Here is a 20,905-nt window from a genome sequence, read left to right on the forward strand (position 1 = left end):
TTACTGAAGTGCACAAAATATATAAATAAAATTAAAAAATATGGGGTGCCTGGGTGGCTTAGTCAGTTAAGTGTCCAACTCTTGATTTGGGCTCAGGTCATGATTCTCAGAGTCTTGAGATTAAGCCCCTGTGGGGCTCTTTCCTGAGTGTGGAGCCTGTTTGGGATTCTCTCTTTCCTGCTCTTTCTGCACACCCACCATACTCATATGCAATTTCTCTAAAAAAAGAAAAAATAATATAAATAAATAAATAAAAATACTACATGACCCTGGATAAAAATAATTTATTACTAGATTTTAATTATTCCCCAAGTTAATCTATAAATTCAATGTAATTATAGTAGAATCCCAACAGGATTTTTTGACAATGAAACTTGGAACTTTACTTGAAATGCCCAAGCCTTTCCAAAAACAGTTTGAAAAAGCAGAGCAATGAAGGATTTATCCTCCCAGACATCTAAACTTGCTACAAAGCTATACCAATTCAAAGTGTGCTATTAAGGTAGTTATACAAATGTGTGTGTGTATGTGTGTGTATGTGTGTAACACAGAAAAGTCAATCCATGAAACATGTCTGAGTATAAATGAGAATTAAGCATTAGTCATTTTTTATTTTTAAAGATTTATTTATTTATTTTAGAGACAGAGAGAGAGAGTGGGGGGAGGGGCAGAGGGAGAGAATCCTCAAGCAGACTCCCCCAATCCCCCACCTAACTAAGTGTGGAGCCTGAAGTAGGGTGTGAGCCCAGGACCCTGAGATCATGACCTGATCTGAAATCAAGAGTTGGGCCATCAACCGACTGAGCCATCCAGGCACCCCTTAGCATAAGTCATTTTAAATTAGTTGAGAAGTAATGGACTGTTACATGAATCGTATTAGAATTTGGCTATATATTTGAATATATATATACACACACACATATATCACATATATACGTATAAGCACACGTATATGATATACATATATGTATATGTGTGTATATATTTAAATGTACATGGCTTACACTACCCAGAAGCCATGCAGAAAAAAATCAATTTGTATTTGACTACATTAAAATATGAAAATTCTGATGCCAAATAATACCATAAATTTAAGATGTTAGTGGCAGGTTGGGAGAACATATGTGTAACTTTTTTTTAACGATTTAATTTATTTTTTCATTAAAGACACAGAGAGAGAGAGGGGCAAAAACACAGGCAGAGGGAGAAGCAGGCTCCATGCAGGGAGCCTGACATGGGACTTGATCCTGGGCTTCCAGGTTCACACCTTGGGCCGAAGGCAGCGCTAAACTGCTGAGCCACCCGGGCTGCCCAATGTGTAACTTATATAACAAAAATAACTACTATATAGGTATGCACAAGGAACTAAAAATCAGTGAGAAAAATACTGCTAAATGGAAAAAAAAAATTCAGAGGATATTAAGAATCCATTCTCAGTGAGGAAATGCAAATGACAAATATGCATATACAATGATGCTAAAGCTTATAGATATGTAGGAAAATGTGAATTAAAAAGACAACCTCAGGGATCCCTGGGTGGCGCAGCGGTTTAGTGCCTGCCTTTGGCCCAGGGCGCGATCCTGGAGATCCGGGATCGAATCCCACGTCGGGCTCCCAGTGCATGGAGCCTGCTTCTCCCTCTGCCTGTGTCTCTGCCTCTCTCTCTCTCTCTCACTGTGTGCCTATCATAAATAAATAAAAATTAAAAAAAAAAAAAAAAAAAAAAGACAACCTCAGGGGCGCCTGGATGGCTCAGTTGGTTAAGCATCTGCCTTTGGCTCACGTCATGATCCCAGGGTTGTGAGATTGAGCCCTGCATCAGGCTCCCTGACTGCTTCTCCCTCTCCCTCTGCCCCTCACCCAGTTTCTGTTCTCACTCTCTCTCTCAAATAAATAAAAATCTTTACTTTTAAAAAGATTTTATTTATTTATTCATGAGAGATACAGAGAGAACGCGGAGACAGAGGCAGAGGGAGAATCAGGCTCCGTGCAGGGAGCCCGATGTGGGACTTGATCCTGGAACCCTGGGATTACACCTTGAGCCAAAGGAAAATGCTCAACCACTGAGCCATCCATGAGTCCCAATAAAAATCTTAAAAAAAGAGGACAACCACATATCTTTTTTTGCCTCTTATATTGGCACTAATTAGTAATTTACAATGTGCATGAGAGCCTGAGGAAAGGGGTCCTGACATGTGCCTGACAGGAATATAAATGACCTGGTGTCTTTGGAGGGCAGTTTGGTGGTTTACCTGTTAAATATATAACATTTCATATCCTTCCTTGGGCAGTATAGAGTCATAATATCTCATACCCTTAACTGAACAACTTTATTAATATCAGAATATCCTAAAAGAAATCCTTTCACCTGTGGGTAACAGATTTTTCATTATAGCCTTGTTTTTATTAGACCCAGACCCAGAATAATTTTATGTTCATCAGTGAGGTGTGGTGAAATGAAATTAGACAAGTAATAGTGTCACCAAGCTATGGAATAGTATGTAGCATTTAAAATTAATAAAACATATTTAAATGTAATTGTTTGTGGGTGTGCCTGGGTGGTACAGTCAGTTAAAGGACCCACTCTTGGTTTTGGCTCAGGTCCTGATCTCAGGGTTGTGAGATTGAGGCCCCATGTCAGGCTCTGCACTAAGGGCAGAGTCTGCTTAAGACTCTTGCTTCCTCTCCCTTTGCTCCTTTGCCTTATGCATACTCATGCTCTCTCTCTCAAATAAGTAAATAAAAATCTTTAAAAAATAAAGGTACTGGCATGTAGAGCTCTCTGATATATAATTTTAAATGGAAAAAAGTGAGTTACAAAACAGTATATTTTTAAAAAGATTTTATTCATTTATTTGAGAGAGAGAGAGCACAAGCAGAGGGAGAACAGAAGCAGACTCCCCCCTGAACAGGGAGCCTGATGAGGAGCCATCCCAGGATCCTGGGATCATGATCTGAGCCAAAGGTAGACACGTAACCGACTGAGCCACCCAGGTGCCACGCAAAACATTATGTTAACTATAGTCCCATTTGTATATTTTAGTAAGGTATGCATGTATATATGATGTATAGAAAAGCATTTAACACAGCAAATTTATAACAGTGGGGAGGTAGAACTGTGCTTTGGATGAGAGTAGTGGAGTTAAAGTGATACTAGTGTTTTTCTGGGTTTGACTTATACTAGAATTATTCTTGTAGAATTTCCATGTAATTACAGAAAATAAACAGCAAATAATAAAATACCCTAAGTGTATTTCCATCAGGATACATAGAACTAAATTTTTCTTTTTATCAACCATACTATAAATCTAACATAATGTATTTAATCTTTCCTTTTATGTTTCTTCAGTTTTTTTTTTAACCTTTACAGGTACTGCAATAGATAGCCAATAGATATCCTTTGTGAAATATACACATATCTTTGAGAAACTGTGTAGGTATATACACTGGTTAAATTCCTAGTAATAGCATTGCTGGGTCACAGAATATGTGTAATATTATATTTACCATTTAATAGATTTTTGCAAACCAAAAACGGTTGCATCAGAGTGTCGGCCTCCAGCAGAGTACGGGAGTGCCCATTTCCCTGCAAGCCAATCAAAATATTATCAAAATTATATATATATATTTAATTTATTTATTTTAGAGAGAGTGTGGGAGGGCAGAGGGAGAAAGAAAGGGAGAGAATCTCAAGCAGACACCCCACCATCATGACCTGAGCCTAAACCAAGAGACAGATGCTCAAGCAACTGAGCCACCCAGGCATCCCTCAAATTTCTATAATTGACAAACTCTTAGCTGAAACAAGGTAAGACATAGTTATTTGGATTTGCATTTCTTTGAAGTTGAGTATCTTTTCATATGTTTATCAGTCATTTGTATTTCATTTCCATGAACAAATCCATTCATGTCTTTGGCACAGTTTTCTTTCTTTTTTTTTATATATAAATTTATTTTTTATTGGTGTTCAATTTGCCAACATATAGAATAACACCCAGTGCTTATCCCATCAAGTTTGGCACAGTTTTCTGTTGGGTTATCACTTTACTGATGATTTGTAAGTTTTTAGATTATTACAAATTAACCACTCTTTATCCTTTGCTTATGGGTTTTGTATTTTACTTTACTAAAGTTTTTAATGTTTATGCAATCAATTTCGGAATCTTTCCCTTTGCTGGAGAATATAAGTTGGTTATGGGTGATTGAGTTCTGAAAAGTCATTAGTAAGGTTCTTTGGCACTCTGGGCTCCCTGGCTCACTTCCTAGAGGGGCCTCCCCCACACAGGGGCCCCTCACGTGGAGAGCTTCCTGCTAGAGTGTCAGATTTCAGCATTCAAAGGCAGAGGCTGCCTGAAAGATCTATATTTAGAGTATGATTCCCTAGCAGGGACAACTGAGTATCTGGGAACTAATTTCTGCATACTTTGTCCCTGAGTTCTGGGATTATTCTGAGGGGCTTGTATGGGTGGTGTAGTGAAATTGTAACAAGGCAGGGAGTGAAAATGAAAAGCCCTCTTTTTCCTGGTGACTGGGAGCCTGTAAACCATGCTTTTTGTGAAGGACAAATGACATAGATCTCAGGGGTGTTGCAGTGATTCACAGTCACCCATAGACCCTCACCACTATCTCCACTGGAAGATGCCAAGTGCTAGCTGCTGCTACGGTGACATGTAGTACATGCACAACAGATCCCAGAGACATCTTACCAGTGCGATGATTAAATAAAAATTCCACCTGCTATTCCTCATTTCCACCAGTGGGATAGCAGATGGTCCTGTTAAAATTGTGATGAGACAGATTTGATCACATGCCTTTGTAAAATAAATATAAAGCCCCTTGAATGGAAAGGAGGCTAGTCTGGGAAGTCACCAATTTTCAGGCCCTGGATTCATCAGCTATTGGGTTTTCATTCAGTCATCCAGGAGTCTTCTGTGAGGAAGTTCTCAGACACCTGACACAAGATCATAGTAATGTTTAGCCAGAACTTCAAAAGGTTGTAAATCACTTGTGAGAAATTGCCAATTTTAGAAAACTGAATGTCTTTCCACAGATTTAGAGATCATATCGAAAAGGTGCTGGTTTAGTTTAGGAAAATTTTGTATATAAATGTCAATAATTACTAGTATGTTTTGAAAACCGAAATAATTTATAGCACCTAATGTGGCACAAAATACTGTGAGCAAATGAGTCTTCTGTTATTTTATGACCTAGTTTTTAAATGTCAACTGAAAATGACTTCTCTGCATTTTCTGATTACAAAATGTGGGATCTTGGGGGGCTCAGTAATTGAGCGTCTGCCTTTGGCTCAGGTCTTGATCATGGGGTCCCCGGATCGAGTCCCGCATCAGGGTCCCCACAGGGAGTCTGCTTCTCTCTCTGCCTATGTCCCTGCCTCGCTCTCTCTGTGTCGCTCATGAAGAAATAAATAAAATCTTACAAAACCCCCCACAAAAACAATGAATGGGGTGTTAAAAGGGAAAAAAAGAACATTAAGAAAAGAAAGTTAAGCATCTACTTGCCCTTTCTGCTTCCTTTCCTAACAACCCTTCCCTAGCCCATTTTGGTGCAGCAATGTACTTCATGGGGAGTCTTATCGCCTAAGAGAGAAAGAGGATTCTTCTAAGAAACAGCAGATAAGGGCAGGTGGCTCGGCAGTTTAGCGCCTGCCTTCAGCCCAGGGCGTGATCCTGGAGACCCGAGATCGAGTCCCACATCGGGCTCCCTGCGTGGAGCGTCTTACCTCTGCCTGTGTCTCTGCCTCTCTCTCTCTCTCTCTGAAGAATAAATAAATAAAATAAAATAAAATAAAATAAAATAAAATAAAATAAAATAAAAAAAGAAAAGAAACAGGAGATAAGACCAGAGCCAAGGCTTGGAGGAGGGTGATATGCAGACCCTCCCTGGGTAACCAGAAAAGGGCGAACCCCAACTGCAAAGCGGTGAGGCCAACTAGCGGGTCCTCAGATTGGAGAGGACGGGAGCTGAGCGACAGGGCGGTGCGCGGAGGGCTCCGGCTCACAGACCAGACGGTTGGCGGGGTAGTTGGTGCGTGCGCACGTGGGGGGCAGGGTCCTGTAGAACTCCCCGCAGGCGGGAGTGGGGTGGGAGGGGAGCGAGCGCGTTGGTGACGCGGGGCGCTCACGTGACGTGGAGCTGCAGAGCGACGCAGCCTTCGGTGCAGTCGTCACTCCCGTCTGGGTACCTGCTCCCCGGTGTCCTGCGCCCCGCGGGCTGGCGTCAGGCCCGAGGAAAGCGGAGCAGGTAAGGGCTCCGGGGCCGGTGCGCGAGGCCAGGGCGGCAGCGGTCGCCCAACCCTGGTAGCTGGTTCGGGGATGTGGGACGAAGCGGGCTTAAGTTACAGAAGCCTTTGCTGTGATTTTCCTGAGCCTCCTCCCCTTGCCTACGTCTGTGGTGGGGAACCTTGGGCTCCGACGGGGCGGATGGTGGGGGAAGGGGGTAGTGTCTCAAGAGAGAAAGGCCGAGATTGAGATGTCCCATCCTCTCTGACTCTAATCGCGCTGACCGCACACGTCCGCCCAGTTTCCTGTTCGTTTCAGTAGAAGGGACCCGCCACCGTGGCGTTTACAGAGAAAATGGTGGGCCTTGGTGACTGGACCATGGAGTTGATGGGGGTGGCGTCTTGGAAGGCAGGGAGGGACGTTTGATAACCGGGATCCTGGGTCCAGAAACGTGAGTATTGGGATCTGTGTCGTGGGTGCTGGTCCAAGCACTCAGTGCCTTTCCTCTCTCCTGTCTAATGGACAGTAGTTCCGTGTGGCACTGTTTGGCGAGGCAAGGGAAGAAGGAGAGAAGAAAACTGCACGGGATCTGTGGAGGTTAGTGTGAGCCCAGCTCGGCCTAAGAACAGTTGAAGTTCTGGATGAATTCTCTAGGACAGGAACTTAGGCGCAGCTGTCTGGTTGGGATACGGGGTGGGGCTTTAACTAGGGGACTCTCCTTAAACTGCATTTCCTTGCTAAGCTTAGGACTTTTTTTTCACATTTTATTTTATTTATTTATTCATGAGAGACACAGAGAGGCAGAGACATAGGCAGAGGGAGAAGCAGGCTCCCTGAAGGGAGCCAAATGCGGGACTCAATCCCTAGACCCCAGGATCACCCCAGGATCACGACCTGAGCCAAAGGCAGAAGCTCAAACACTGAGCCACCCAAGCATCCCTAAGCTTAGGATTTTTAACGTAAATTGTAGGTTGAAGACCAATAAAAACAGCACACTTTCCTTTGGATGATTTCCTTTCTCCCTTCAGATACTATTAAGAAAAATACAAATTGTTGTATTCAAGATTATTATTATTATTATTATTATTATTATTATTAATTAGAGATAGCCTTTGCCAGAGGGATAGCGATTTTGCAGAAGAAAAAGCCTTCCCTCACTCCTTGTCTCTTCTTCCAGAGACTCCTAGAGATGGGTTTGAGGGGAAGTAGATGGCAGTAGGCTATGTATGATTCTAGAGTAGGGGATGGAGGCCTCCATCTCTCTCTCCGTTTTCCAGTTTTCCAGATTCCCTCACCTGTCTGAGTACCTTGGTGAAGGAATGATGGACTTTTGGGAGAAACCTTAGAATCCTACAGGTGGCTTTAAAATAAATTGCCCTTGTCTCTTCCCTTTTATTTCTCCTGCCTTCCTTTTACACGCTGCCCATTTCAGTGCTGGGGAAGCCCCAGATTCTGCTTCCCAGAGAATGGGTTTCTAGATCTTGTAAGGAAGGCACTGGGTCCCCGGTTTTATTTTATTTTTAAAAATTTTAAAAAAGATTTTATTTATTTATTCGAGAGAGAGAGAGGCAGAGACACAGGCACAGAGAGAAGCAGGCTCCATGCAGGGAGCCTGATGCGGGACTTGACGCCGGGACCCCAAGATCATGCCCTGGGACAAAGGCAGACACTCAGTCACTGAGCCACCCAGGCATTCCTATTTTTTTTAATTTTTAAGAAGATTTTATGTATTTATTCATAAGAGATACAGAGAAAGAGGCTGAGACATAAGCAAAGGGAGAAGTAGTAGGTTCCTCGCAAGGAGCCTGATGTGGACTCGATCCCAGGACTCCAGTATCATGTCCTGAGCCAAAGGCAGACACTAAACCACTGAGCCACCCAGGCGTCCTGGGACCCCGGTTTTAAATGCTGGGATGCCACAAGCACTCAACAGTTATCTTCCCACTTGTCTCTGTTTATTCCTAGGTCTTCTCGTAGGCCTACAGTAGGGCTGTTTACCACTGGAAGCCAGGGAAAGGGGAAGACTGGCTTGGAACCATGAAGGTTGGTTTGAAGGTGGGCAGCACTTGAGGATAACAAGAGGGTGAGCACAGAAGGTGGCTGAGACTTGAGAGGGTCTCCGTGGAGGGTACTTCTGCCCCTCCTGCACTCTACCAGATTTCCACTGTGTTGTTACATCTCCTGCTGATTTCAGGGCAGGAAACAGGAGGAATATTGGGGTACGGGTGGGCCAGAGTGTGAGTGAGAGAAGACTTGAGAGGAGACATCTCAAAATGGGACACATTAGCAAACTGGACACGGGCTCTGGCAAGGCAGGTTTTGGGATCAAGGATCAGGCTGCTTGTCTGTTCTTGGTCTTTAGACTTGGTCTCTATTACTTCCTGTTTGTTTGCTTGTCCTTAGATCTGCCTGCAGGTCTGCTGTAGGGCTTGAGATTACTGGAAGCAAAGAAACAAGGACGAAATTGCCCCTGATCAGTATAGACTGGTAAGAGGATGGGAACTGCCTGGGTAGAGCCGTAGGGTGGGTTGGTCGTGATCAGTGTGCATCCAGTAGGGTCAGTGTCCAGTCTGGAGTATCCTCAACCTCTCCCTTTCCTGGCCACCTTTCCTACCATCCCTGTCACTTACCCCACACTCTCACTTATATTTTGGTACAGAGAGTAGGGTGAACTGAGAGAGATAGAAAGGTAGTTTGATAATATGCTTGTCACATCAAGAACAAAATCTCCACTCCCATCTGTCCCTCTGTCTGTCTGTCTCTCTGTCTCTAGGTCCACAGATCTCATGAGTTAATAAGATCTACTTTAGGGTATATCACCAATCAAGAGAAAGAAAGAGGAGGGAACTGCCTTGATCATTACAGGTTGGTATGAGGCTGGGGATCTTTGGGAGTGGTGACAAGAGTAGGTCCAGTAAAAATCAAGGTCTGAGCGCTTCTCTGTCTTTCCCATTCATAATCAGTCCCCCCCCCCATGTTTACCATTATTCATTTGGTGTAAGGAAATGTGTATGAATGCACCCTAGGGGATAGTTGTTGGGCACTGGGGGAAAATGGGAGGGGAGAAAATAAAAGGGAAGGAGAGAGAGAGAGTTTGTTCATCATCCTCTTCTCCCACCATGCACATCATTTCTAAACTTTCCTGTCCTATCTGTATGAGGCACAAAATTAGAAGAGAAATTTTAGTCCATTTCCTTCCTCCACTTCTAGGTCCACCTCCAGTGGCAGCTGTAGTGGCCTTTAAGTGGCTGAAGACCAGCGCCCTCAGAGGCCTACACCCAGACCTACACCCTCTTTCCCCATCCTGACTGAGCCCTCATACCTTGTTTGTGCCTTCAGTAGGGGTGATTACATGGGTCGCATTCAGGAAGTGGGCTGGGTGACTGCAGGACTGGTTTTCTGGGCTGGCACCTGCTACTACATTTACAGATTAACCAAAGGAAGAGCCCAGAGTGTGAGGAGACTTGGCAGAAATGGGTCCAGAGTCAAGATGGAGGCTGTGGCTGGGGTGCAGAACCAGACCTTGGCCACGAGTGAAGCCATGGTTGGGATGAAGACTGAGACTAGCCCCAAGGCCAAGACTGGAGCAAAAACTGAAGCAGGAGGTAGGGCTGGGGCTGAAGTAGAGATTACCACCACTGTTAAAGCCAGACCCAAAGCCATCTCTCAGGCCAAGACAATGGCTGAGGCAGAGGCAGAGACCCAATCTGAGGCCAAAGCAGTGGTCAGAACAGTGGACATGACAGAGGCAATGGCTCTGGCTGAGGACCAGGTCAAAGCCGGGGATGTGGCTATGAAAGAGGCCGTAACCCAAACTGACTCTGAGGCTGGGAGAGTAGTCAAGAAAGAGGCTGTGACCCAGACCAAGGATAAAGCTTGGGCACCAGTTGCCAGGGCAGAGACCAAGAAAGAAGTAAAGACCCAGACCAAAGTGGAGGCTTGTATACTGGCTGAAAAAGAGACGAACAGAGTAATGGTGACACAGAGTGAGGCCTTAGGATTGATCAGGGAAGTAGCCAAGATGGGTGCCATAAATAAGACTGGAATTGTGGCTGAGACCAAGGAAAGAGCCCTGGCAGGGACTGTGAGTGTGGTCAAGTCTCAGTCTGAAGCCAGGCCTGATAACATAGTTGATGCTAAAGGAAATCCTAATACCGTGTCCAGGGCAGAAGTTGGAGTGGACATGAGGTCCTGTGCACCATCTCAGGCTGTGACCAAGATCCAAGTCACCAACATGCTTGGTTCTGGGGTTGAGGTCAAGGGGAATCACAAAACCGGGTCTTGGGCAGAGTCTAGGGCAGACACAAGGGTTTCAGTCCAGCCTCAGATTATAGCTAAGACTGAGGCTGAGGCTATGCTTGGGGCAAAGGTTGATTCTGGGTGTAATACTAATGCCATGTGTAAGGCAGGGGCAGGAGCAGATATGAGAATTTCTACACAACCTCAGACTGTGGCCAAGAAACAGGCTGAGGCAGTGTTTGGTGCCAGGGTTGATGACAAGGGGAATACCAATGTCACATCTAAGGCAATGACTGGGGCTAACATGAGGGCTACTGCTCAAACTCAAGCTATAGCCAGTGCTCAGGCTAAGGCTATGCCTGATGCCAGGGTTAAAGGTAGAGGCAATTGCAATGCTATGTCGATAACAGGGGCCAGGGCAAACTTGAAGGCCAATTCCCAGGCTGAGGCCTTGCCTGATGCCAGGATTAAGACCAGAGACAATGCCAATGCCATGTCTAAGATGGGGGCTGGGACAGATGTTGAGCTCTGTACACAGCCTCAGACTCTGGCCACCGTCCAAGTTGATGCATTACCTGATGGCGGGATTAAGGCTAAAGGTAGTGCCAATACCATGTCTAAGGAAGGGCCTGGAACAGACACAAAGGCACAGTCTCAGGCTGCCACCAAGAGCCAGGTTGAGACCTTACCTGGTACTAGAGGTAAGGCTAGGAGAAAAGCCAAAAGCAAGTGTAAAGCAGGAGTTGGGATAGAAATGAAAATGTGTGTGCAACCTCAGGTTGGGACCAAGACCCAAGATGATGCTTTACCTGATTCCAGGGTTGATGGCAAGAGTGATCCTAGTGCCATTTCTAGGTCAGGGGCTAAGGCAGAACCAAAGACCTGTGGTCAGCCTCAGACTATGGCCAATTCCCAGGGTGAGGCCTTGCCTGGTGTCAAGAATAAGGTCAGGAGCAATCCTAATGCTATGTCTAAGTCAGGAACTGGGCCAGATGCAATGGGCTCTGCCCAGCTCCATGCTGTGACCAATTTCCAGGTTGAAGCCTCACCTAATACTAAGAAAAATGTCAGGGGCAGTCCCAATGCTATGTCTAAGATAGGGACTGGGCCAGATTCAGTATGTTCTGCCCAGCCTAAAACCGATACAACAGGCTTTGCTCAGCCCCAGACTGAGGCCAGTTTCCAGGATGAAGCCTTGTCGGGTACTAAGAATAAGGTCAAGGACAATTCTAGTGTTTTGTCAAAGACAGGGGTTGGGCCAGATACAGTGGGCTCTGTCCAGCTCCAGGTTATGGCCAATGTCCAGGGTGAAGTCTTATCTGATACTAAGAATAAGGTCAAGGACAATCCCAATGCTGTGTCTAAGGCAGGGACTGGGCCAGATGCTATGTATTCTGTCCAGAGTGAAACAGATACAACAAGCTCTGCTCAGCCCCAGGCTGTGGCCAATTCCCAAGGTGAAGCCTTGCCTGGTACTAAGAAGAAGGTCAGGGGCAAGTCCAATGCTGTGTCTAAGGCAGGGGCTGGGCCAGGTACAGTGAACTCTGCCCAGCTCCAGGCTGTGGCAAATTCCCAGGGTGAAGTTGTGTCTGGTACTAAGAATAAGGCCAGGGGCAATCCCAGTGCTGTGTCTAAGGCAGAGGCCAGGGCAGATTCAATGGGCTCTGCCCAGCCTCAAACAGATACAACAGACTCTGCCCAGTCCCTGGCCGTGGCCAATTCCCAGGGTAAAGCCTTGCCTAGAATCAAGAATAAGGTTAAGGGCAGGTCCAATGCTGTATCTAAGACAGGGGATAGGCCAGATACAGTGGGTTCTGCCCAGCTCCAGGCTGTGGCCAATTCCCAGGGTGAGGCCTTGCCTGGTATGAAGAATAAGGTCAGCAGCAATTCCAATGCTGTGTCTACAGTAGAGGCCAGGACAGATACAATAAGCTTTGCCCAGCTTCAGGTTGAGTCTAATTCCCAGGGTGAAGCCTTGCCTGGTACCAAGAGTAAGGTCCGATGCAATCTTAGTACTGTGTCTAAAGCAGATACTGGGCCAGATACAGTGGGCTCTGCCCAGCCACACACTGTGACCAATTGCCAGGGTGAAGCCTTGTCTGGTATTAAGAGTAAGGTCAGGGGTAATTCCAATGTCATATCTAAGGCAGAGGCCAGGGGAGATATAACAGGCTCTGCCTGTCCCAAGGCTTTGGCCACTTTCCAGGGTGAAGTTTTGTCTTGTACTAAGAATGTCAGGGGCAATCCCAGTACTGTGTCAAAGGCAGAGATTCGGACAGATACAATGGGCTCTGCCCAGCCTCAAACAGATACAACAGGCTCTGTGCAACCCCTGGCTGTGGCTAATTCCCAGCATGAAGTCCTAGCTGATACTAAGAGCAAGGTCAAGGGCAACCCCAGCGATGTGTCTAAAGCAGGGATTGGGCCAGATACAGTGGACTCTGCCCAGCCCCAGGCTGTGGCCAATTCCCAGGGTGAAGCCTTGCCTGGTGTCAAGAATAAGGTCAGAGGCAATTCCAATGCTATGTCTAAGGTAGAGGCCAGAGCAAATACAACAAGCTTTGCCCAGGCTCAGGCTGTGTCTGATTCTCAAGGTGAAACCTTGCCTGGTGCCAGGAATAAGGTCCAGGGTAATGCCAGTGCTGTGTCTAAGGCAGGCACTGGGCCAGATATAATGTGTTCCACTCAGCCTCAAACAGATATAACAGGCACTGCCCAACCCCAAGCCATGTCTAATTCCCAAGGTGAAGTCTTGCTTGGTGCCAGAAATAAGGTCAGGGACAATCTCAATGCAGTATTTAAGGTGGGGGCTGGGCAAGATATAGTAGGCTCTTTTTCACCCCAGGCTGTGGCCGTTTCTCAGAGTGAGGCCCTCCTTGGTGCCAGAAGTAAGATTAGGGGAAATGCCAATGCTGAGTCTAAGGTAGAGGCTGGGGCACATATGACAGCCTCTGGCCAGCCTCAATCTGTGGCCCATTCCCAGAGTAAGATCATGTCTGAGAAAAAGGACAAGGCTGTCCCCAAGTCTGAAGCAGAAGCCACAGGAGATGAGGCCTATGCAAAGCCCAAGGCTGAGACCATGGCCACTCCTGAGAGTGGGGGTGGGACAGGCACTCAGGCCTGCAGAAAGACTCGGCCTAGGGTTCATGACTATTACTGGAGTGAGATTGGTATTGAGGATTGGATTGCTTCTGAGCGATGGATCAAATTTAGGTTTCAGGCCAGGGATGGATATTGGGAGAATAGCATGTCCTGGGCTGATGATGAGAATGAAGCCAGTATTGAGTCCTGGAGTGGGGCTGGTGATAAGTCTGATATGAGGTCCTGGGCTGGGGCTAAGGCTGTGAATGAAGTTGGTTTTCCATCCTGGGCTGCAGCTGGGAACCAGGCCTGTGGGGGGCTTTTGTTTGGGAGTCAGGCCACTGAAGAGTCCTGGGATAGGAGCAAGGCCAGTGGGGGTTCTTTGTTAGAGGCTGAGGACATGGCCATTGGAGGGTCTTGGGCTAGCACTGGGAACGAGACTATTGGGGAGCCCTGGGCTGGAGGTCAGGCCAGTGGGGTGTCATGGACTGGGGAACATACCATTGGAGGGTCCTGGACTGGAGTTGAGGAACAGGCCAGTGTAAGGTCTCAGGATGGGGCTGGAATTCAGGCTAATGGAGGGTCCTGGGCTGAAGCTAGAGCTGGGAGTGTGGCTAGTATTGGGTACTGGCCTGGAGATATGGACCAGGCTAGTGCAGGGTACTGGGTTGGGACTGGTGATCTGTATGGTGAATCCAAGCCTAGATTTGAGGATCAGGCCAGTGAAAATGTGTCCTGGGCTGGGGCTGATGGCCAGTCCAGAGGAGGGTCTAGGCTGGGGCCTGAGGACCAGTCTGGTAAAAAGTCCTGGTCTGACACTGCAGACCAAGTCACTGGAGGTTCCAGGCTGGGGCCTGTGGACCAGTCTGGTGTTGGGTCCTGGGCTAGGGCTGGGGAACAGGCCAGTGGAGGAGTCTGGGTTGGGACTATGGAACAGTCCAGTAGGGGGTCCTGGGCTGGGACTGGCGATCAGTCTGGTGGTGAGTCCAAGCCTAGATTTGAGGATCTGGCAAATGTAGAAGCATCTTTGGCTAGGGCTGGTGGCCAGGCTGGTGGAGGGCCTATGTTGGGGCCTGAGGACCAGTCCAGTGGAAGATCCTGGGCTGACTCTAGGGACCAAGCCAATGGAGGGATCTGGGCTGTACCTGGGGATCAGGCTGATGGTGGGACAAAGCCTAGATTTGAAGAGCAGGCAAGTGGAAGAGGGTCTTGGACTGATAATGAGGGACAGGCTGGTGGAGGGCCTAAGCTAGGTCCCAAGGACCAGTCCATTGGAGATTCCCATCCTGGCAATAGGGACCAGGCCAGTGAAGAATGTAGGCTAGGGCCTGAGGATCAGTCCAATGGATGGTTCTGTGCTTGCAGTGAGAGTCAGGCCAATGCAAGAGGATCTGGTGGCCAGGCTGTTGGAGGATCTAGACTAGGGCACATGAACCCATCTGGTGGTGGGTCCTGGGCTGATAGTGGGAGTCAGGTCAGTGGAAGTTCTTGGGCTGGGGCTGGAGATCAGGCTAGTAGCTGTCCCAAACCTGGAATTGAGGATCAAGCCGGTGGTGGAGAGTTCTGGTCTGGTGCTGAGGACCAGGCTGTTGGAGGGTCTAATCCAGGGCCTGCAAACCAGTCTAGTGGTGGGTCCTGGTCTGGCACTGGGAGTCAGGCCAGTGGAAGGTCCTGGGCTAGGGCTGGGGATCAGGCTGATAGCTGTTCCAAATCTGGATTTCAAGACGCAGCCAGTGGAGAAGGCTCCCAGGCTGGCACTGGGGGTCAGGCTAGTGGAAAAACTTGGGCTGGGTCTAAGACTGGTAACGAGGCCAGTAGAGGGTCTAGGCTGGGGCCTGAGAACCAGGCAAGTGGAGGGCCCTGGGCTAGGACTGGTGACCACCAGGCCAGTGTAAGACCCCAGATCAGTGCTGACATGGAGGTCAATGAAAGATCCTGGTTTGGAACTGGGAGTGAGACTAGTACAGAGTCCTGGTTCAGGAGAGGGGAAGAGGCTGGGATTGTGTCCAAACCTGGAGGTAAAAATGAGCCCAGTATTGAATCCAGATCAGGGACTGAAGAAAAGGCCATCATTAGTTCCAGATTTGGGGCTGAGAATAAGGTCAATATTGGGTCCTGGATCAGATCTGAAGAGGCGGCCTGTATGGATTCCTGTGTGGGGGCTGGGGCTGAGGCTGGGGCTGGGACAGAGGTCAGGAAGGAGTCTTGGCTCTGGGATGGAGATGCAGCCACTACAGGGTCTAGGCTTGGGGCTGAGGAAGAGCCTTGCATAGGGTCCTGGACTGTGGATGAGGATGTAGATGAGGATGAGCTAAGTAGAGCATCCAGCCCTGATATTGAGGAAATCAGTTTAAGGTCCTTGTTTTGGGCTGAGAGTGAGAAGAGTAATGAGTACAGATCCAAGAGGGAGAGGAATGTCAGTTTTGAGTGTGGAGCTGGAGATAAGGTCAGCACCAAGAATAAGCTTGAGGCACCAACTACTGGTGGAGTTGATGAAAGGTCTTGGTTCTGGAATGGTAATGAAAATAGAAGTGAGGGCAAATCTGCACCTAAGACTAAAGCCAAAAAGTCAGCCGAGTCAAGAGGCACATACCCATCCATGGTCCCTGGGGCGGGAATGGGGTCATGGGCAGGAGCCATGATCTGGACAGAAATGAAATTTCCACACCCAGGTGAGCCCTGCTTCCCACCTGAAGATGAGCTCAGAAAGCAGATGAGGTGTGAGGAGAAAACTCAGCCCTGTACCTGTCGCTGTAAACGTGAAGCTAATATGGATCCACGAGAGCTTGAAAAACTCATTTGCATGATTGAGATGACTGAAGATCCTTCTATTCATGAAATAGCCAATAATGCACTTTATAACAGTCCCGAATATCCATTTTCCCATGAAGTTATTCGTAATGCAGGTAGAATCTCAATTATTGAAAGCTTGCTCAATAATCCCTATCCCAGTGTTAGGCAGAAGGCTTTAAATGCACTGAATAACATCTCAGTGGCTGCAGAAAATCATAGGAAGGTAAAGACATACTTAAACCAAGTATGTGAAGACACGGTCACCTATCCCTTGAATTCAAATGTACAGCTAGCTGGACTAAGACTGATAAAACATTTGACTATTATTAGTGAGTATCAGCATATGGTTACAAATTATATTTCAGAATTTCTTCGTTTGTTAACTGTGGGAAGTGGAGAAACTAAAGACCATATTTTGGGAATGCTTTTGAATTTCTCTAAAAATCCATCCATGACAAAAGATTTGCTCATTGCCAATGCACCCACATCACTGATTAATATCTTTAACAAGAAAGAGACAAAAGAGAATATTCTTAATGCTCTTTCACTATTTGAAAATATAAATTACCACTTTAAAAGAAGAGCAAAAGTATTTACCCAGGACAAGTTCAGTAAAAATTCCCTTTATTTCATATTCCAAAGACCTAAAGCATGTGCCAAGAAACTTCGAGTCCTAGCAGCAGAATACAGTGACCCTGAGGTGAAAGAAAGAGTTGAGCTATTATTAAGTAAACTCTGATTAGTTGTATGTTCCCAAACAGATCTGAGTAATATTTCAGTTTTCCAGTCTGGAAGTAATGCACATCCTAAATTGCATTATAACTTCGAAACTGATGTTACTTGTGATGGTCTATAGCTGGATCACTTTATGAACAACAAACTAATTCAAACTTGTTCTGAAAATACATGTGCTGATTATTACCTTGTCTGAAATGAGATATTTTTAGTATGCTTCATGAGCAGAAACTGACCTGATTCTTCATAAGTAAGGTAATTTTTGGTCCTTTGTGTGGACTTATGTTTATACATTTGAGACTATTTTTATGTTACAAATAAAATTGTGTGTTTGAAACAGAAAAAAAGAGACACATCTTTGTCCTTGTTTATGATCTATTTCGAAAGGCAAGATGTATGGAAACAAAACTATACTAACAAAACCATGAGCCTCTGATCATGGCCTTCCGAGCAGTGCGGAAGCTTCTGCAGGCCACCATGCTCAGGCAAAGTTTTATGGAGGAGGGGGATACTTAGATACACTGGGCTTGAAGGATAGGATAAAAATGGGGTGGGAGGGCACTGGAGGAGGTAAGAGTGGTGGAAAGAAAGGCAAGGAGGTGGGAATCCTGCTCCAGAGAGGAGGCTGGCCCGCCTGCAGTTCCACGTGTGGGGAGGGAAATGATGGAAAGTAAATCCCTCAGTTTGGGTGAGCCCCTTCATCAAGATCCCTGATTACTAAACTGAGGTCGGAATATTACTCCATTCACCCCTGGGAGACCCCAAAGCCTTCTGTGACCGAAGGAATGAAAATGAAAGGAAGAGGATGTAGCTGATTTGTGTGCAGGATGGGTCAGAGTTGGGGTGGGGACAGGAGTGGCCTCTGGAGATTGAAACACAAGTTAGGAAGTTACTGCCATGGTCCAGGCACGAGATGATAAAATCATGAGACTTCACTACTGGCCACAAGAAATGGCAAGGGGAAAAAGGAGGTGAGAGATATCTTAGAACAAAGAAGGGATAGAACATATCTTGAGGGCATATGGAGAGGGGTGATTTTATTTTAGGGTCCTGGTGGCATTTAAGAGGAAAACATTCTCTTTCTTGGCCAACTCTGGTGTCTATGTAAGTAAATACATTAGTTATTATTTTGAAATAAGAAAATATAATAGAAGAAAGAACAACATTTAATGCTTCTATGAAATTGTTTTTAGAAGATTGATTAAGACAGGGCCATTATGGAATCCTTGAGAGTGGTGTTGGCATCAATACTGTAGAAGATCCACCTCTTTCCCACCCCCGAGTAGGGTGAGGAGGTGGTGAGCAGGGCACTCTCAAGCTGGGCTGGTGGGAGCATACATTGGTACAGGTCCATTTGGATACATGTGTCAGAAGCCTTTAAGATGTGCATGCTCTTTGAGCCAGTAATTCCACTTGTAGAAATTCATGTACAGAAAATGATCAAATAACTGGCTTGTATAAAGCTGTACGTCTTCATACTGTTTTGAAGAGTGAAAAATTGTGAATGATCCAAGTGTTTCAAAATAGGCACTTGGCTGAACAAATTAGGGTGCGTCTACACATTGAAACATCTTGCAGAGACTGAAAATGAGGATGGGCATCTACACTTGTTTACTTAGGAAAAATTCAACATATAATCTTGAGTGAGGAAAATAGGCTGCAAGAGCGCATGCTATACTTTTAAAGTATATATTTAAATTATGGATAAGCTTTGGTATATACTCTGAGAATGTTAATAGTGTCCTCTGGGTGTTAGATTAATGGGTAATTTTGCCTGTTTTTTTACTTATCTGTAGTTTTTGAGTTTTATATAATACACAACAGGAGTTTTTGCATAATTTGCCAAGAGGAAATGGATGGATTTGGGCTAAGAAGGCCTGTCTATAGTGTTTCAGGGAACTAGAGCAAAAGTATAAATAGAGGCTTCCCTATTGATGTCCAGATATTTGGAAGATATAAATTAGAATTTTAAACAAATATTTAACTAAAGTTATAAATGTAAATGTTTGAAAATTTAAATCTTATTCACCATTTTAAAAGTAAAACTGCTCTCAATTCTATTATTCAATGGCCACTAAATTTCTAGTGGAAAAAAATGATGTCACACTTGTGGTAGATTGTGCAATCTGCTGCCCTAATCCTCCTTCAGGAATAAAGAGGTTATTATTTAGTTGCTAGGAGTACTGCCAGAAGACAGCCCTCAGCTGTCATCCCTTTTCAGGAATTGCCTCAGCTGGAAAGTCACCTCCCCCAAGGTCATACCCTCTTCCTGGGGTACTTCCTTCCCGTGGCTGATTGGCATGGCCTTCTTGCCCCAAAAGGGACAACTTAACTTCTCCCTCTGTCCAATCGTGATTCCTTCTTTTCCCTTCTACAGATTTTGATCTCAAGAGCATTCCCTAATAAAAGCCCTTCATGTTGAACTCTGAGTCTGCTCTCCAGGAAGCCAATTTACAACAGTTGGTATGAGGAGTAGTTCAGGAAAGCATGCACTGTGGTGAAATTTTGGAAATGAATTACCTTCTACCCAGCTGGCAATGAGGACCCCATCACTGATGGTAGGTGGAGTAGTTTAGCACCTGGAACAGGTGACAGAGGAATTGTTAGAGCTTTCACTGATGGTGAACTGGGATGGCACTGGTGGAAGGGAATGCATTAGCTGGTTCTATGTAGCAGAATTTTGAGAATATGTGGGAAATGCTGAGTATAAGGAAGGCCAGTAAATTAGGTAGCTACTTCTATGCTTGATTGACTTTGAGAAAAAAAATAATGAGAAGCCAAATTAAATTAATCAACAAATGCTATATGTGAAACCTGGAGGGTTTCATTTGTAGCATATAAAGAGGCCCTTGTCTTTTCCACAGAGAAGGTAGAGAAATCTGAGGACCAGGCCCAGGATTTATTGAAAGCAAACCTCAAAGAAAGTTAAAATCCCATCTAAGACAAGTCTGCTATGCCAAGATCAGGGCCCTGGTTAGGAAGGAATGGGACCCTGGCACATGGGATGGGGAGTTCTGGATTGACATTCCTAGAAATCTTATATCCTCAGATTTTCCTGGACACCTTGAGCATTCAGAAGTGTCCCACTCCTTCCTATTAAGGGCTAGTGCTTTACCTTGCTTGATCATGCAGAGCCCTTTCTGCTGTGAGATAATGTGTATTTTCCTCAGAATCTGCCCCACTTCCCATCCTGGCCACTGGGCCTTAAAATATAGGGTTAAGTCACAGCATACCTTCACTGGGGATGTGCTGGGCCTAAGAAAGAAGGAAAGGGACTACCCCAAGTAGACACTACAGGACCTAGCCAGCATGTACTAGACTAGCAAGTGCTGAGGGGGAAGGTTGGCATTGAATTCTGAGGGTCTTGATCAGCGGAGCTGGAATATAAAATCGAATAAGGGAAAATTAATTGTCTTGAGAGTTCTCTCCCAAAATACCTGGGAAAGATCCCAGGAGATCATGTAAACTCACTACTAGTATGGCTTCTTCAAGTATGGGGGAAAGAAGAATTAAGTGAAGTATAAATGCCAGAGTTGTCATAGCAGATGGGGGAGAAAAGATTAAAGACTCAGGGAAGTAGGAATGATAGAATAAATACACTTGTGTATGTCCAGAAGAGTCTCTGGATGATTATGTTCTGCAAGAGGACCCAAAGGGCACAGTATTTGCTAAAACTATAAGGAATGCACTGGTGAGAGGAATGGCAGCATTGCTAAGAAGTTCAGTGGTGGCTTGCCTCTACAGGCCAGGGCTCACAGTAGAAGAGGATGTTAAAGGATGGGAATCACAGATGGAAATGGTGATGGCCTGAAACAAAG

The 20,905-nt window shown here is 45.8% G+C and overlaps 1 protein-coding gene across 7 annotated transcripts; it reads left to right on the plus strand.

The window, feature by feature from the left end:
• The first annotated feature begins 6,119 nt into the window (after window positions 1-6,119).
• Window positions 6,120-17,434, plus strand: ARMCX4 (armadillo repeat containing X-linked 4). Of its 7 annotated transcripts, none has more exons than XM_038587878.1 (6): window positions 6,120-6,261; window positions 6,766-6,836; window positions 8,205-8,322; window positions 8,643-8,726; window positions 9,013-9,104; window positions 9,450-17,434. In XM_038587878.1, exon 6 carries the CDS (start codon window positions 9,592-9,594, stop codon window positions 17,089-17,091), a length of 7,500 nt encoding a protein of 2,499 aa, XP_038443806.1. In that variant the 5' UTR covers window positions 6,120-6,261; window positions 6,766-6,836; window positions 8,205-8,322; window positions 8,643-8,726; window positions 9,013-9,104; window positions 9,450-9,591; the 3' UTR covers window positions 17,092-17,434. The 7 variants fall into 7 exon arrangements, with proteins under 7 accessions (XP_038443806.1, XP_038443805.1, XP_038443804.1 ...); XM_038587877.1 differs by having other exon boundaries at window positions 8,205-8,294; XM_038587876.1 differs by having other exon boundaries at window positions 8,205-8,282.
• Window positions 17,435-20,905: the final 3,471 nt, after the last annotated feature.

The sequence above is a fragment of the Canis lupus genome, chromosome X (assembly GCF_011100685.1).
Source record: "Canis lupus familiaris isolate Mischka breed German Shepherd chromosome X, alternate assembly UU_Cfam_GSD_1.0, whole genome shotgun sequence".
NCBI classification, from domain to species: Eukaryota; Metazoa; Chordata; class Mammalia; order Carnivora; family Canidae; genus Canis; species Canis lupus.

Excerpts from the sequence above, each read along its gene's own strand:
- ARMCX4 (XM_038587878.1), top strand. The coding sequence starts at position 9,592 with ATGGGTCGCATTCAGGAAGTGGGCTGGGTGACTGCAGGACTGGTTTTC.